Source organism: Macrotis lagotis, chromosome 1, assembly GCF_037893015.1.
Source record: "Macrotis lagotis isolate mMagLag1 chromosome 1, bilby.v1.9.chrom.fasta, whole genome shotgun sequence".
NCBI classification, from domain to species: domain Eukaryota; kingdom Metazoa; phylum Chordata; class Mammalia; order Peramelemorphia; family Peramelidae; genus Macrotis; species Macrotis lagotis.
Window position 1 is genome coordinate 920,763,125 of NC_133658.1, and position 18,765 is coordinate 920,781,889.

The 18,765-nt window shown below is 35.7% G+C and overlaps 1 protein-coding gene across 1 annotated transcript; it reads left to right on the plus strand.

Moving 5' to 3' along the window:
• Positions 1 to 11,031: 11,031 nt before the first annotated feature.
• On the plus strand, positions 11,032 to 11,970 carry LOC141492660 (olfactory receptor 7D4-like). Its single transcript, XM_074193222.1, has one exon. It carries the CDS (start codon positions 11,032 to 11,034, stop codon positions 11,968 to 11,970), a length of 939 nt encoding a protein of 312 aa, XP_074049323.1.
• The last annotated feature ends 6,795 nt before the right edge of the window (positions 11,971 to 18,765 follow it).

The window sequence follows — 18,765 nt, forward strand, 5'->3', positions numbered from 1 at the left end:
TTTTAATAGTTATTGTTCCAGCTTTGTGCCAATTTTCATGCTGATAAACTTTTCTAGACAGATATATAGTCACACCCTCCCCCTAATTTTTGCTTTTACTATATATACCATGAGGGATATATTAATATCAATGAATAGACAATAAAGCAAGTACTTTTTTATTCAGTCTAATGAAGACAGTTCTCAGAAATAAAGCAGTCATTCAAATGGTGAAAATGGACAATTTGGGGGCTGCAATTTCTCTGTATCAAGCAAAACACAAATGCTCAATTAACTTCATGGGCATTTTATAGCTAAAGAGCATTATTGATTATTCGATTAATATTCAAAAATGGAACATTCCTTAAATAACTACCTTCATTGTCCCAGATACTGTGTTAAGTGCTCTGAATATATAAACTAGTGTGAGAAGATTTTTCTACTCTATGACTTTAAATTCCATGGGACCAGAGTAAATTCAAGATGTATTGAACACAGATAAGTAAATATTCTGCAGTTAATTGTGTGTGATGGGGGATAAGAGCAATAATTGAGGAAATTAAGAATTTTTGAAATTAGATGAACTCAGTAAGAAAAGCCTCTTAGAACTGATGATATAAAATGAAGTATATGGGCTTCCCTCTGTTCTATGCTTAGGAAAAAGACTTCTCATATCTCTGAGAATATCAGTAGATGGTTTTGAGTGAAATGTAGAGTTTGTTGGGCAGGTTCATGAAACAAGACCAGAAATATAATTTTGACTTAGATTATGAAGTAATTTTTAAAGGGCTGAGAAGATAAAATCTCATTCTATGTATAAAATGGAGTCAGTGCAGCATCTTAGAAACAGTCCTGAAATGGTCAGACCCATGTATGAGGGTAATGATTACAATATGATAAGAAAAAAACAATTAGAATTTAAACATATGTATCTATTTATTTCTCATCATCAAAAGAAGATGCACATAGTTTTCAAAGACTATATTATCAGAATTTCCATTTTTGCAGGGCCAACACAACTAAAAAGTCGTTATTTATAAAACCAATAATAAAGAGGAATATCAGGAGAGACTTTGCCCAAATGTGTAGATTTTTTTTTAATCATAATAAGTCAAAATGATGATTTATAAAACATTAAAGAATTAATATATAGGCACCCAATGATGAAAGGGCACAGTAATTTTTATCTAATATTTCTTTCCTTAGTGCAGTCATAAAATATTTCACAGTAGTGAAGATACATTCATTTAAAATATTTGACTTCATATAGAGTGGTAAAAAATGCCACTAATAAGGACAGATCTTTCATTTCACAGTACACCAATCATGAAATTGAGGAATAAAGATAGTAAATCACTGGGTGAAAGGCACACAGGCTTTAAGTGTCATATTGAGACCTAAATTCTGTTTTTTTCTCTTAATTTCAATTGCTATTTTGATATCCAATTTTTTGTGTGACTAGAAAGCATTGAACCAGATGAAATTATTATTTAAACACTAATCAAAGATTGAAAAAGAGCTAACCAGTAAGAAAGGAAAACTGAACTTTATTAATCAACATTGATTAAGCATCTTCTACAAAACGGAAACTCTCCTAAATTTTGGATATCCGCATTGAGGGTGTAAAAAAAAAAATGCATGAGATATCAAGGTGCTTACAATCTCCTTGGAGAAATTATATGGAAGCAAATTCATATTTAGATATATATGCATACAATACATAGAAGCATGAAAACATATTTATATATTTGGAATTTACATCATTAGTAAAAAAAGTTAAGGCAATGAAGAGACTAGAAATAAGAGAATTTGTAAAATGCTTCCAGTACACATGAAATTTCTTTATATTTGAGAATTAAAAGAAACAAAAAAATAGCTGCAGCTAAATAGAGGATTCTTGGTCCGAGGGATAGTCTGAGAAAATGACAATAGCTAAGAAATGGAAGGATTGATTTACGGTGAGAGTACATTGAGGGGTCCAAAAATTTAGCCTCCTAATATCTCTCCCAGAAGTACCTGTTTCTTATTGTAAATAGTAGGAATCACCCCATCAATGAGAAGAAGTTTTTCTGCTAATGATTCTCCAAAGGCCAGCTTTTAACTCCTTATTTCTCAGTGTATAGATAAAAGGGTTCAACATGGGAGTGAACACAGCATATATAGCTGAAACAACCGTGCTCTTCCAGGAAGGGCTGGTAAGTGCAGAAGTCAAATATACCCCAAGCACTGTACCGTAAAATAAAGACACAACATACAGATGAGATCCACAGGTAGAAAACGCTTTATACTTACCCTGAGTGGATGGGATTTTTATAATGGAAGAACAAATCTGAATATAAGAGAAAAGGATCCCCATGACAGGGATAACACCCAGCAGTCCAGAAACCAAATACATCAAGATATAATTGATAGAGCTTCAGAACAAGAAAGCTTCATAATATCAGGAAGATCACAAAAGTAGTGCTGAATCTTATTGTTTGTACAAAAGAAGAGAAGTGTTACCAGCAAACTGAAAAGAATGGCAACTAGAAATGCCATTGTCCAGGACAGTATCACTAGCAAGCCACAAAACCAAGAGCTCATCATTACTGCATAGTGTAGAGGGTGACATATAGCCACAAAACAGTCATAAGCCATTGAAGCGAGGAGGAAATTATCTATGCCAAGAAAAAGTATGAAGAAAAACACCTGGGTAAGACAGTCAACCTAGGAGATAGCCTTGTTTTGTGTCCTGAAGCTCACCAACATCCTTGGGACAGTGGTGGTCACCAAACAGGTATCAACAAAGGACAAGGTGGAGATTAAGAAGTACATAGGCATGTGGAGATGAGAGTCAGAGCTAATTGCCAACATGATGAGCAGGTTTCCAATCATTGTGACCAAATACATGCTATGAACAGCACAAAGAGGGGTGCTTCCTGATTTGGTCTCTCAGAAAATAGCAGGAGGATGAATTGAGTGAATTGTGTTTGGTTTTCTGGTACCATGGGACTGGCTTTTCTGCTAGGAAAGGGAAATGAGAAGAACATTAGATGAAAATCCCTTGATCTTCTGGTATCAAATGGAGAAACTCTAATATTCATTTGACTGACAGGATTTCTACTTCTTGTTCCTGTCTCTCCCAAACATTATCTTTGTGAAATTGGAAAACCACACTTTCTACATTCCAACTCAATGCATGAATACCGATTTGGACTAATATTCCCTTAGCTTGCTTCTTTTTCTGAAAGTCCATGAAATGCTATCTCAGATTTACTTTCAGCATCAAAGACGAGAGAGCAAAAGGATTAAAAAGAGACATACCATGAACATGGAAGTAGTGTTCCTGCAAATAATAGCAGAGAGAGACAAATGTTTTGTGGTCTGACTAGAAGAATTTTGGAATTCATAAAATAATATAGAAATAGAAGGGATAGTATGGGACATAATGAGCAAACTAAATCTTACAACAAGTCTAAGCAGAAAAACATACCTTGCCAGTATGTATCTTAATTTTTCTTGATTAGTTCCATGGAAAGAAAAACCCTTAGCTTTCTTAGGCAAACTATTTCACTCTGAATTTGCTCTTAGTCTTTGTCTTTGGCTAAAATATAACTTTTGAAATTTTATCCAATGTTCTCATTCTATTTTTTGATATATTGAGAACAAATCCCTTCTGTCTCCCCAATAACATTTCTTTACTTATTTGAACAGAGTAAGTTCATACTGTGTATGTTTTCTGTTGTTTAGATCAAGTAATTTGAATGGCTTCAGCTAAATCGAAGGAATACCTTTACCATCCTACTAATTCTGACTTGAATCATTTATAAAATATCGATGGTTTTTCAAAATTGTAGTATACCAAGTTTCAAATGAGGTCATACTACGATCGAAGACAATGCAATGATCATTTAATCATTGCTACATATTCTTTCAATCTTGACTGTAAGTCTATAAAGTTATTTTCTGTGCTATATCCTTTCTAATTTGTTGTGAGTTTGCAGTACACTGGAAAACTCTTCATCATTTTCAAGTGAATATTCATCTTGTTTTTTGGGAGAAGGTGTTCTGTGAGGCTTCTGTGTTTTTTACTTTCCTTATAATGTAACCATCCATAGCATACTTGCTTCTCTGTGATAGCCCAAGGCTCTATACATGAAAGGGTACCTCTGTGAGACTGCCCCCTCATCCTCAAAAGGGTTTTATGATCCCAAGGCAATAACACCTTCCCGGTCTCAATCCTATTCTCTTGTCCCATATAGCATAGAAGTTATACATTCTAAAATCATTCCAGCTGGTGTATATTTTAAGTTACTTCCCTATGATGAATGAAGTTATTGAAAGTGAATTATTGACCCAGGTTAACAAAATTGTAGATGGAATATATTTTTAGGGTTAAATGGGACTAATCAGTCTATGAAGGTGTTTATAGAGAATATGGAGTGTGTTCTAAATTTTCAGGTGCAGGTAGCAACTTCAAATAATTATACGGTTATCTGTAGTATGCCTTTTATTAACAGAAAAGTCAGCATTGATCTGAATGAAAGAGAACATTACAATATGCATTCCTCTGAGAATTCCATAAGCACGGAACCTCAGAACTGAATGCACATACGGAACACTTCGGACATGGCTAGACAACCAGAAATAATTTATCAAATATTAACCATGTCCTACACATTGTTCTTAGAGCTAAGAATACAAATACTAAAAATAAGGGAGGGGACATCTCCATGTAAATACAAAGTTGACATAACCTTGAGCCTCAGATTGCAAAGCCAAGAAGAGATTACAGAATGACATCCTGGAGCTCATGTCCAAAATGTGCAATTCCTTGGAGTAACTCACCAAGAGGAAAAGGAGAATGGTGAGGGGAATGATGTCTGATGGCAATACGACACCAAGCCCTTTTGCATGATTTTGAAATTCTTAAAATCAGAAAGAGTGGGTTGGTGATGAAAGGTTTAACATGTGAGATATCCTTATCCAAATATCCCTTCAAGATCTCCTATGAGAAAAGACTTAACATGTCCTAATAGAACCCAGTCCACATTTGGAAAACTCTAATTGCAAGAAGTTTCCAGGTTTCTTTGTGTCCTAGGAACAAATCTAAATTTGTCTTGTTTGTAATATCCTCTCAAACTACAGAATATAGTGTATTTGTCTTGCTGGCCCTTCAAATATTTCAAGATGGCTACCAAAACAAAAGAAACAGTAGCAAAGAAAATATCTATAATTAAGCAGATACATTAAAGCCCAAAAAGAGCAGACATGGAGAGGCAAAGAGTTTCATCCTTACTTTGAAGTGTTGGTGTTAGTAGTAGCGAAAGTAGACATGATGGAATTGATAGGCCTTAGTAGAGTAGAATGCCTTAGAATGATTATCAAGTCAAAGTAGAAGGAGGTCTGTACTGATTCATAGTTGGTTCATCTTGTAGTAAGATCCTCATCTTTTCCCCACAGGTGTAGGCATATCAACACTATAAAAATGATATTCCCCTGCAATCTTTTAACTAATTATATATGCTTTTTGAGTGCAACAGATTTTATGTTACTTTTCAGTTCTTAAAATTATATATTTCTAAATAAGCACCACAAAACATTCAAATAAATAAATCAGAGAAACTATTCAGCAAGTTTCATTAGTTGAGTTTAAACTAAATGATGTCATTAACAAAATATTGATGACATTTTTTGTTTTTTGCAAGGAAGTGGGATTAAGTACCTTGCCCAAGATCATATAGCTAGGTCTGAGGATGTATTTGATATCAGGTCCTAATGACTTAACTCACTGCACCACCTGCAGGCTCCAATATTAATATAATTTTAAAGGATATTTAAAAGCTATATTAATGAAACAAATGTAATTGGAAAAAAATTAATAAGAAAAAATGCTAGCTTTTAGACTAGATCTCAAATGTTAATTTTATATGTACAATGTTTACAAGGCAATATATAATATGTTAACAAATGAGGACAAATTAATAAATGTGGAGTTAATGATCTGAAGAAAAAATACCTAAATGAAAACTAACTTTATGAGCTTTCAATTATCTCAAGTGGAAGTCATTAGATTCAGTCTATTTGAACCCAAAACAGAGAGTAAGAATAAAATAAAGTTAATCCATGCAAAGAATGACTTTGTTTCAGAAGAAGCAAACTTTTCCTTGCAATCTCAAAACTAAAAGAGCACAATGTGATGACCAGAAAGTTGGTGAATTCTTTCTGGTAAAGAAAATAGATGATTAATACTGGCATGAAAAATATCTGAAGTCCTTTCTTGATCAAGATCCCCAGTGTTTGGTAACTTCTCAGGAATGTTGTACAGTTCTCATTGTTAGGAAATATTCTGCCAAAATTTCCTAGCCCATAAGGGACAGGGGCCACTTATGGGAACTATAATTAATATTGAATGGCTAATGAAGAGATTGGGGGATAGAGCTCTTAGGCAATAGAAATTTTAAATATCTTCCTTTCCTCCCAAAGACAATATCTCAGTTTTCTCAGACCAGCAAGTTGTCAGATTGGTCCTCCCAACAACCTCAAAAGCTCCACACTTTCTGAGATCCAGAGTTTCTGCCTTCCAGTCGCCTGTCCAAAACTCAGATAGAGTGAACTAAGCCCATGTCCTTGGTGATGTTCAGTAAGTGATTGGAGCTGGGAAGTGCTGGGAAAGTAGTGAGGAAAAGAGAAGCAGGGGCATAAGGAAAAAGAGGAGTCAGTTGTTGCTTAGAAATTCAAGGATAGTCTCCCAAAGCCAACAAAGCTCAAAACACAGGAACATCCACGTGAATGATAAAGAACACTTAATTCACTGAAGGGTTTACTTGAAAATTCAGTGTTCATCTGAGGTCCATGTATCGAAGAAAAACAAAAGAAATAGAATAAACCTAATATTCTGAGTCAGGTTCAAATTTCATATTTGCAATTATTTAGAATTATTTCAATGTTATATAATTGGGGGTTACTATGAGTCACAAAGTAGAGAATAAAAATTCCTTATTCACTTATGAATGTTCTTTTGAAAATCAAATGAGTTCATCATTACAGAAATTTTAGTAGACTAAAGATCATTTTAATTAGATAAACTATTGATTTTGTCATAATAGAAGAGGTATAAATCTATTCATTTCCAATCTAGTTGCACCAATATAAACCAAGGAACTGGCCTGATAACACTCAGATGCACCAATGGGATTCCTAGTAATGTTACTGGGGTTAAGTCCCTACTTCCATATGCAGATTATGCAGATTCAAAAGACCCTTTGTATACAAATTGGAGGTATCTACATTTCAGGTATCTACAGACCTCTGAATACCACGGAAAGCTGGGTTTTTGACTGAAGTATGAGCTATTACTACAATGTTTAAGCATATCCCTTAGATTTACTTAATATCTCATAGGCACTTATTTCATTTATAGTCATCACTTCTTACTATTTTCTTCCTACTATTCTTAATCAAGGTTTATTGCTTTTCTCATCTCTTATCCACCTGATGCATTTTGTCTCTTTTCCTTTTCTCTTACTGTATCTGATAAAGCATCCACTAGATGATATGAAATTCGAATCCCATTTTCCCTATTCTATTTTATTTTCTTCCCTTTTTTTTGATCTTTCTTTCCTTCTCATCATCTAATCCTCTCCCAATACCTCTACAATTTTAGACTTTTGCTGATGGTGCTTATGAAAGACATAAAAATTAATGAGGCAAAAGTTCCCAGTATTTTTTGAGTTATACAGTAATTCAGATGAACCAGGTGTACTGTATCAGGTTATTTAGTGGTTTAAACTGCAAACATACTGCAAGTTAGAGATTCATCAATTGTCTATTAATGATTGTATTTATCTGCTCCAAGAATGTGGAGACAGTAAAATTTTGAAGAGGGAGGAAAAGAAAGTGACACTCTTCTAAAAACTGTGAGGGTTTTAAGGAATAGTTAAGATGGAATATGCATGGGATATGCAATATCATGATGTGTGAAGGGTGTTCTAAATGCCTTTAAGTATTTGAAGGGTTGTAATGAAAAAGATTAAATGGTTTTTGCTTGAACTCAGAAAACAAATGTAAAGGAAACACAAGGAAATTGTAAAATTATATGTATACATGAACGAAGGAAAAGCTTCCTAATAGTTACAGTTGTAAGTGCTATATAAGAAGCAAGGCAAAAATGACCAAAGGCTTAGGAAGAATTTAATGAGGGGGGTCTACGAAAGGAGCAAAGGACTTTGACAAACTGTGATACTCCTTTGTAACCAGTACAGATTTGATGCTACTTTCATTTGCATATTCTCTGTAGAGAGTATATATCACAGCTTTTTTTTTTATTTTTAGGAGGTATGCATTATCTTATACAAAAGGTTAGTATTATGGAAATCAATTGTCTGTCTAATTGAAATTAACTGAAAATCAAGAAGGAATCACAAAGATCAGTCTCTGGAGTTAGGAGGAACTGAGCTCAAATTTGTTTTCTGACATGTAATAATTACTAAGCTGTGTTACATTGGGCAAATCAATTAATGCCACTGCCTTGTAAAAACTTAAAAAATATGAATTACAAAAGTATATGAATATTAGAAAATGATCCCCTAACATGTCATGGGTGCATCCTAGAAGTTTGAAGGGAAAATACTTGTAGAACAGTTTTGGTTAGCAGAAGATCTCCATAGTATATCCTACACATGTGCTAAATAGATGAGAATCTTACTAGAGGATAAGCTAAGTATGAATCAGGACAAACCTCCTTCAGCTTGGACTTGATATTCTCTCTAGGGCATTCTTCTCTCCGACTGCCCTTCAATTCTATCATGTCTACTGTGGCTACTACTAACCACTCTAACTCAAAGTGAGGAAGAAACTCTTTTTTCTTTAACTCTGCAAGTATGCTTTCTTTTGGGAATTAATGTGTCTGTTTATAATATGTATGTCTTCTGCCTCTATATCTTTTTTGGTAGCTATCTTGAAATGTTTGGAATGTTTACAAGAGAAATGACACTATCTTTTGTAGCCTAGAGATTACATGGCAAAAAAAGACAAATTTATATATGTTTCGAGGACACACAGAAACCAGTAAACTTCTTACAATTAGAGCTTTCCAAAGGTGGACTGGGTACTATTAGGCGGTGCTGACTTCATTGTCTTGGTAGATCTTCAAACAGCTGGAAAAGGACATCTCTTGCATTAAAAAAACTTTCATCACCTCCCTATTCTTTCTGACTCTATAAATTTGAAAAACTTGAACAAAGGGCCTGAGGATTAATCGTCATCAGACATCATTCCCCCACCATTTTCCTTTTCCCCTTGGTCAGTTTCTTCGGGGAATTCCACATTTTGGACAAGAGCTCCACTATGTCATTCTTTACTCTTGTTCTGTCTATACATATGAGTTTCTAGGCTATGTAACCATTGGCTTCAATTGAAACCTTCCCCTCACTAAACTTTAGAATTTGTATTCCAAGCTCTTAGAAAAGTATGTGGCACATGATAAACATGTAATATTTACTGGCTATGTAGCTTTGTTGTAAAAGCTCAGTAGATGCTTTTATTTGATATGTTCAGTGCTTATGGAATTCTCAGAGGAATGCATCTTTCAGAAATTCTGTCTCTTTCACTCAGATCATTTCTAACTTTTCTTTTAATATAAAAAACTTCCAGATAGTCCTGCAATTATTTAATTTTGATACCTCCATCTCAGAGTTTTAGAGCAGCCTCCATTGCCTCTATAAACACCTTCATAGACAGACAAGTCCCATTTAATCCTGCATACATATGTCATCTACAATTATTTTAGCCAGAGACAATAATTTCCCATGAAACAACTTGATGGATCATAGGGATGGAACTTAAAAAATACTGTCATTTGGAATGGGTATAGAATATCCAAACCTCTGAAATATGGGACAGGATATTAGGATTCAAAACTGTAAGGTGTTATTTCTTTGAGAACCTAAAACCGTTTTGAGTATGTTGGAGCATCAAACTATGAAACAGTTAAGTGTTTCTATAGAGAGCCTTAGGCTATCACAGAGTAACCTTAGGGTGATAGGATTCCCATATTATAGAATGTTAACCCTTACTACCAGCTATGCAGAGTATATTTATACAAAAAAGTAAAAAGCACAGAAGCCTCACAGGACACCTTCTCTGAAAACACAAGCCCAATACCTTTTGAAAATGATGAAGATGTTTCCAGTGGATTGCCAACTCTAAAAGGCAGGAGAGATATGTCAGAGAAAGTAGGGTTAAAGAACGTGTAATTTACAATGACAGAAAAGTAGTTATTAAAAGGAGATGAAAAAGCCACTGTCTTTTATCATAGTCTGAAACCATCTGAAATTTTGTGTATGACAATTTAGAAAAATCATTGAATATTTATAAAGAATGAAAGACAGAAGTTGTGACATGCTGAAGGGCCTAATTAGAATCAGCTGAAGCAATTCGAATTACTTCATCTAAAGGAGGGAAAACTTATGCAATGTGTACTCACTTCACATAATTAAAAAAATGTTAGGGGGCAGAAAAAAGAGGTTCATTCTCAATATCTCAAAAAGTAGAATGAGAGTAGTAGACAGAACTTGAAAAGTTATATTTTAGCCCAACAGTTAAGGTGAGACCAAACCCAGAATGAAATGATTTGCCTAAGAAAGATAAGTTCCTTTCCATGGAAGTATTCCAAAAAAGTTAAGATGTTCACTGGCTAGCTATATTTTTCTGCCTAGATTTTTTTGTTCAACTAAGTTTTGCTCTAGGTGTCCTATAAGATCCCAGCTATTTCTGTGTGATTTTCTTATTGCCATTGAAGAGTTTAAGACACAAATAATTCCAGTCAAACTGGATGCCTGTGAGAATATTCCTATCATATCCATATCATTTTTTTGATCCCTCTGCTTCATAGTTTTGATGTTTCAAGTAAATCAGAGGTGGCATTTCATAGACATTCAGAGACAGAGATAAGAAGTATAAATTCTTCCTGTCACTGGAAAGTTAGAGATTCCTCTTTTCAATGTATTTAGATAAATGTATTTTCATCTCATGTTCCTCTCATTTCTCTTTCCCAGTAGAAAAGTCAGCCCCATGGTACAGGAAAACCAGACACAATTCACTGACTTCATTCTCCTGTTATTTTCTGAGGAACCAAATCAGGAAGGTATTCTCTTTGGACTGTTTTTGAGCATGTACTTGGTCACAGTTGTTGGAAATCTGCTCATCATGTTTGTGGTTGGCTCTGACTCTCATCTCCACACCCCCATGTACTTCTTACTTTTCAATTTGTCCTTTGTGGATACCTGTGTGGTGACCACCACAGTCCCAAAGATGTTGGTGAGCTTCAGGACATTAAACAAGGCCATCCCCTATGCTGATTGTCTTACCCAGATGTTCTTCTTCATACTTTTTGCTGGCATAGATAATTTCCTCCTCACTTCAATGGCCTATGACCGTTTTGTGGCTATATGTCACCCTCTACGCTATGCAGTAATGATGAGCTTTTGGTTCTGTGGCTTTCTAGTGATACTGTCATGGTCACTGGCATTTCTAAACTCCTTTCTTCTCAGTGTAATGGTAACACGTCTCTCATTTTGTACCAACCAGCAGATTCATCACTTCTTTTGTGATCTTCCTGAGATTATGAAGCTTTCTTGTTCTGACACCATCATCAATTATATTGTGCTGTATTTTGTTTCTGGACTCCTGGGTTTTATCCCTCTTGTGGCAATCCTTTACTCTTATATTCAGATTGTTTCTTCCATTATAAAAATCCCATCTACTCAGGGTAAGTATAAAGCCTTTTCTACTTGTGGATCTCACCTCTGTGTTGTTTCCTTATTTTATGGCACAATATTTGGAGTATATTTGACATCTTCATTTACCAACACTTCCTGGAAGAGCACAGTTGTTTCAGCTTTATATGCTGTCGTCACCCCCATGTTGAACCCCTTTATCTATACATTAAGAAATAAGGACATAAAAGGTTCCCTTAATAGACTCATGAGCAGAAAAACCTCTTCTCAGTGATGGGGATGACTCCTGGTATTTTGATAAGAAACAGGTACTTTTGGGAGAATTATTGAGAGGCAAAATGTTAAACCTCTCAATCTGTTCCCCTTTTAAATCTAGCCTCTATTTAGTCATTAAGGAGTCATTAAAATTTAGTCATTAAAGAGTCATTGGAAAAATGCCTCTATAATTTCATTACCTAAAATCTTCTTTTTGTTCCTGTCATCTGGTCTAATCAATGAATGATGGGACTTTTTTTGACTCCAAAATCAAGCACAAAATTCCATTTGACATTCAAATCCCTTCTTATCCTAATTCTTTTATTCGTTTCCAGTCTTCTAAAACCCTTATCTATCCCAAATAATTAGCTCAAGTGACACTACACTCTTTGGCTTCCATGAATGAGAACCTCCATTTCTTGGCTATTGTCTTTTTCTAAGACAGTTCCTCAGATCTAGAATCCTCCTTCTATGAAGCTACAACTAATGACTTCTTTTCTTTGTTCTAAGTCTCAAATATAAAAAAAGTCATTTATACATGAAACATTTGAAAAATATCTTATATCTAGTCCCCTCTTTCTCTTAATTTTTATTACTGTTAAATGTTCCATATATATGTTTGCATTTATGTATGCAAGTATACATGTATGCATGAATCTTCACACACTCTCTTCCAGTAGAAGATCCTTGATATCAGGGGCAGGATTTTTTGTTTAATTTTTGATACATTAAACTTAAGCAGAGACCCAGGTACATAGTGAGTCCTTAATAAATGTTTGGTGATGAATCTCAGGCTTTCTCTATTATTGCTTCAATCTGTTCTTATTGACTATAAAATCTTCACTTTATTATTAGTGTTGAAACCATCATTACAACTATTTCAATACCTCCTATTTACACAAAAATATTTTCGGGTGGAAAAAGTGACATAAATCAAGAGACCAGGGGCAGCTAGGTGGTATAGTGGATAAAGCACCGGCCTTGGGGTCAGGAGTACCTGGATTCAAATCTGGTATCTGAGACTTAATAATTACCTAGCTGTGTGGCCTTGGGCAAGCCACTTAACCTCATTTGCCTTCCAAAAACCTAAAAAAAAAATCAAGAGACAAAAACAGAATTTCATTCTCAATGTGACATTTAAAAACTGTGCCTTTGACAAAGCAATCTCATATCTTTATTATTCAATTTTATCATTTCTCTATTTGGAAATGGAAGATCTGTCCTTAGTTCCTGCATTTTTTCACTCTTTATGAGGACAAATATTCTCAATGAAATTATCTCCTAAATTGTGAAATATTTTATGACCTATAGTAATGAAAGAACAACTAGTGAAAATTCATTGTGGGATTTCATCATGGGGGGTCTAGTTCATGATTCTTCTGAATTAAATATGTCATCACTTTAAATTAATATGGTTAGAGTAGGGCAAAGTATTGTAACGTAGGACAAAGACTTTCCTATTGGGCCTCTTTACCTTTTCCCTTTATAAATAGTCTTTTTTAGTTTTGTTGGGCCTGGCAGAACTGAAGTTCTGATTACATAGCCATTGAGAAACTATATGCATCTTCTTTCGATGATGACACATATATATAAGTACATATGTTCAACGTCCAATTGTTTTCGTGATCTTTTTATAATTATTAACTGTATACATACGTCTTACCATTTCAAGACTTTTTCTAAGATGTTACACTGACTCCATATTATACATAGAATGATATTTTAATTTCTCAGCCCTTTAAAACACTACATATTGGTCTTATTTCATGAAACTTCCCAAGAAACGCAGCATTCCAATCAAAACCACCTATATGTAATGATACTCCTTAAAAGTCTTTCTCCCAAGCATGGAACAGAGGGGAGCCCTTTTGTATCTCTGTATCATCAATTCCAAGACCACTGTCTGACTGAGTTAATGTACTAATTTCAATACTTCATAATATCCTCAATAATTATTGTCATGGCCCATTCCCACAAAATTAACTGCATAATATTTACTTATCTGTATACAATACATCTTGAATTTTCAATGGCCTCATAGAATTTAAAGTCTTAGAGCAGAAAGACTGTCTCATACTAGCTTATCTATTCAATGTACTTAATCCCTGGGAAAATGTAGTCTTTTAATGAATGATTGACTGTTTAATATGAATTGATAAATTATTACTATTGTTTATTAAATAAAAAATGCCCTTGAAAGTAATTGAGCATTTATCATTTGCTTGATACAGAGAAATTGTACCCCCCCCCAAATTGGCCATTTTCACTATTTGACTAACTCCTTTCCTTGTGTGAAGTATCTTCATTAAACTGAGTGGAAAAAATAGGAACAACAGAAATTGAAACACATAGAAGTTCACAGACTTACTCAAGAAAGAATGAGAATAATTTCTTCAGAGTTCAGATCAAAACTGCAAAACCTTTGGTGGCTTGCAGGATCAATGGGAGATATTAATTCGAAAAGATAAACTTGGTCTCTACTGTTTTCATGAAACTTGATAGGATAAAATCCATGGATAAAATATACTTCTGAAAATGAGAACCAGGTTTCTTTTTAAAAAGCAGTATTTGGAAAATTATAGTGTTGGAATATTTTTGTGTATTACAATAGCCTGTGGTAAAAAATCAAGGTTTCAGCATCAAGATGCAAGGTCGATAAAAGGGTAGAGCCAGGATGAAAGAGAGAAACCAGAAACTTTCTTTATCAAAAGTATAACTGAGAAGAGCCAAGATGGTGACTGGAGAAGAGGTTCTCTTAGGTGCTCTCTTTCAAAACTTATAACATAAGGACTCTAAATTTTGAGAGATAGAAACCACAGAAGGATCCAGTGAGGTAATTCTCCCTGCCAAGGGAACATGAAAAGTAGTGGAAAGGCTCAGCAACAAGGGGTTAGAGGTGCTGCCCATAAAAATGAATGAACTTCAGCCTCCAGGAGGCAGCCTCAGGGTGCCTACAGCAGCAGGGGCAGTTTCCTAAACTAAGTGACAGGGAGCCCGGGGATCAGTGGAAAACCTCTGCTAGTGTAAGTGCAGGAAGCCCAGCCCTCAGGGCACTCAGTGAGTAGCATGGCCTCTGCAGCCCAGATCCAGGAAACAGAAGCAGACAGGCAAGCAGGAGCCACCAGACAACTGAGCCTTGAGTACACAGCCTACATAGGGGAGTGGAGAGACAATTCTGAAGACTGTCCTCTCTACCTGGAACAGGACTCTGGGGCTCTGACTACATTCATATCCTGAACACAGTCTAGGCCCCTCATAGAAGGGCAGCCCCACCCCACCTCAGGCCCAAGGCAGAGGGAGGAGCTTATGGTCATTCATAAACCAGGAGAGAAGACATAGCTTCACACACACACTGAGATCCTTGTGGGGGGTATCCCAAAAATACTCAAAAGCTCAGAATGATCCAAATACACAATCTGATTATGAGAAAGTACAAGGTCCTGCATCTAAATATAGCAAGAAAAACAGAAATTAGGTTCAGACTGTGACAGAGCTCAACAAAGATTTTGAAAACCAAGTGAGGGAGATAGAAAAAAAAATTGGGAAAAAATGAGAGAGATTCAGAAAAAAACATGAACAAAAGTCAGCACCTTAATAAAGGAGGTCCAAAAGAATGCTGAAGAAAATAACATGTTACAAACCAGCATAGGTCAAATGGATAAAAGAGGTAAAAACTGTATTGAGGAGAAGCATGCTTTAAAAAGCAGAATCTGCCAGATGAAATAAAAGATAAGAAAGCTCTCTGAGGAAAACAAATCCTTCAGAAGTAGAATGGAGTTAAAGGAAGCTGCTGACTTTACAAGAAGTCAAGACAAAACACTTCAAAACCAAAAGAATGAAAAATTAGAAGAAAATGGGAAACATCTCATTGGACAAAACAACTGATATTGAAAACAGATTCAGGAAATATCATTTGATAATTTTGGGGATACCTGAAAGTTAGGATGAGGAAAACAACCTTGACATCACTTTTATAGAATTCCTACAGGAAAATTGTCTAGATATCCTAGAAGCAGAGGGCAAAATAGAAATTGAGAGAATCTACCAATCTCCCTCCCCGAAAGAGATCCAAGAAAAAACAACCCCCAGAAATATTATAGCCATGTTCCAGAACTGCTAAGACAAAGTGAAAATATTATAAGAAGCCAGAAGGATACAATTAAAATATCGTGGAGCTGCAATCAGGATCACACAGGATTTAGCAGCAACTATATTAAAGGCTCGTAGGTCTTGGAATATAATATTCATTAAGACAAAAGAACTCAGAATGCAACCAAGACTCAAATACTCAGCAAAACTGAATGTCCTCTTCCAGCCAGGAAACTGTAGTCAGTGCATCAGCAGGATGTGAAGGGAAACAAGTCAGAGAGAGCTGTAGTGCAGTTCCCTGTAGTCCTAGCTCAGAAGTAAGTTATTCCAGTTGGGAGGGCTCCAACATAGGTTCCTCAGACCCCATTCCATTTGGTGTGACTGAGCTGGATGACCCAGCCCAACGCAATGAACAAGAATATAATGTTTTCAGTTTGGGAAGTCTGTGAGTGAATCCTTCCTTCAAAATAGGCAGCTTGGAAAAATTCTCAGAAAAAAGAATAATAATGAATAAGAAATGTCACAGAAAAGTCAGGACTATAGACCTTAAGAATGACATAAGAACAGGCAAAACCTCATTTTAAAAGAGGAAGGCAGAAAGAAGTGTGGCATGCGAATCTGCTAAGGAGCAGATGAATTGGTCTTCAGCACAGAATGACCACCTGGAAGAGCTTACAAATGATTTTTTAAATCTAGTACAAAACAATGGAAAAGAAATGCAAGAGGAATTCAGCATCAAGCAAAAGGAAGCATAATAATTTGATGAAAGAGAATGAATACTTTTAAAATGCCATTGAGCAAATGTAAAAAAGATAAAAGTCTTTAAAATAGAGTTGATGAGGGTGGAGCCAAAATGTCAACAGGAGACTCTTTTAGGTGCTCTCTCCACGTTACTTCAAAAATCATGAAATTATGTCACTAACTTAATTTTCGAGACAGAAACCAAAGAGGGATCCAGTGAGGCAATTCTACAGATAAAGGTAACCCAGAAAATAGTGGAAAGGCTCTGCACCACATGGTTAGAGGGACGGCCTGCCATTGTGAAGGAACTTCAGACTCCTGGAGGCAGCCCCAAGGCATCTGGGAGCCTCAACTAATGGCAGTGGGGTCAGTTTCCTGATCTACAGTCCAGGGAGCACCAGACACAACTTGGAAGATCAGGGAGGGACCTCTGTCAGAGTGAGTGCATGAAGTCCAGCCCTCAGGGCTCTCAGTGAGCAGCAGTGGCCATGATATCAATGGCCCAGATCCAGGAAATGGAAACAGGCAGAGCTGGTAAGCAGGAGCCCTCAGGCAACTGACCCTTCAGTGCTCAGCCTACTGAAGGCAGGGGAGTGGAGGGAGACTCCTGAGGTCTGTCCTTTATACCTGGAACAGATCAAAGTATAGGCCCCCCATAGTACAGCAGGGACCCCCCACATCAACCCCATAGCAGAAGGATGAGCTTGTGGCCATTCACAGACCAGGAGGGAAGACAGAGCTTCACATACCGAGATCATTGTGGTGGTGGTGGGGTCTTCCAATAATATTCAAAAGCTCAGGAATCACCTTAAAACCAGGCAAAGCCTGGGGAAATGAGTAAACAGAGGAAAAAAGAGGAGCACCATTGAGAAATACATTGTCTATGATCCCAAGAAGGATCAAAATACTCAATCTGAAGATGAGGAAATACAAAGTCCTGCCTCTACAGGCTCCAAGAAAAACGTAAAAACATAAATTGGACTCAGACTATGACAGAGCTCAAAAAAAAAGATTTTAAAAATTAAGTGAGGGAGATAGAAAAAAAATTGAGAAAAGAAATGAGAGAGATGCAGGTAAACATGAAAAAAGTCAGCAGCTTAGTCAGGGAGATCCAAAAAATAATGAAGAAAATAACAAGTTAAAAACCAGCATAAGTTAAATGGATACAACAGTTCAAAAAGTTATTGAGGAGAAGAATGCTTTAAAAACCAGAATTGGCCAGATGGAAAAAGAGATAAGAAAACTCCTGAGGAAAACAAATCCTTCAGAGAAAGAATAGAACTCAGGGAGATTGATGGATTTACAAGAAATCAGGACACAATACTTCAAAAGCAAAAGAATGAAAAATTAGAAGAAGATGTGAAACATCTCATTGAAAAAACAACTGATATGGAAAATAGATTTAGGAAAGATAATTTAAAAATTATTGGAATATTTGAAAGTCATGATCAGGAAAAGAGCCTTGACATAATTTTCAAAGAATTACTACAGGAAAATTGCCCTGATATCCTAGAAGCAGAGGGCAAAAATAGAAATTGAGAGAATCCTCCAATCTCCCCAGGATATCCAAAAAAAAACAATACTCAGGAATATTATGGCCAAGTGCCAAAACTTCCAAATCAAAGAAAAATATTAAAAGCAGCCAGAAGGACACAGTTCAAATCTAATTAGAGATGCAATCAAGATCACACAGGACTTAGCAACAACTACATTAAGGGTTCATAGGACTTGGAATATAATATTGCAGATGGCAAAAGAGCTTGGAAATCAACTACCCATAAAAACTAAACATCTGATTCCAGGGGAATAGATGGACTTTAAGTAAAGCAGGGGGATTTCAATTGTCCCTGTCAAAACAACGAGAGCTGAACAGAAAGTTTGATCATCAAATACAGGATGAAGGTGAAGCCTAGAGAGTGAAGGAGGGTAAAATATGAGGGACTTAATGATGATGAACTGCATGTATTCCTGCATAGAAAAATGA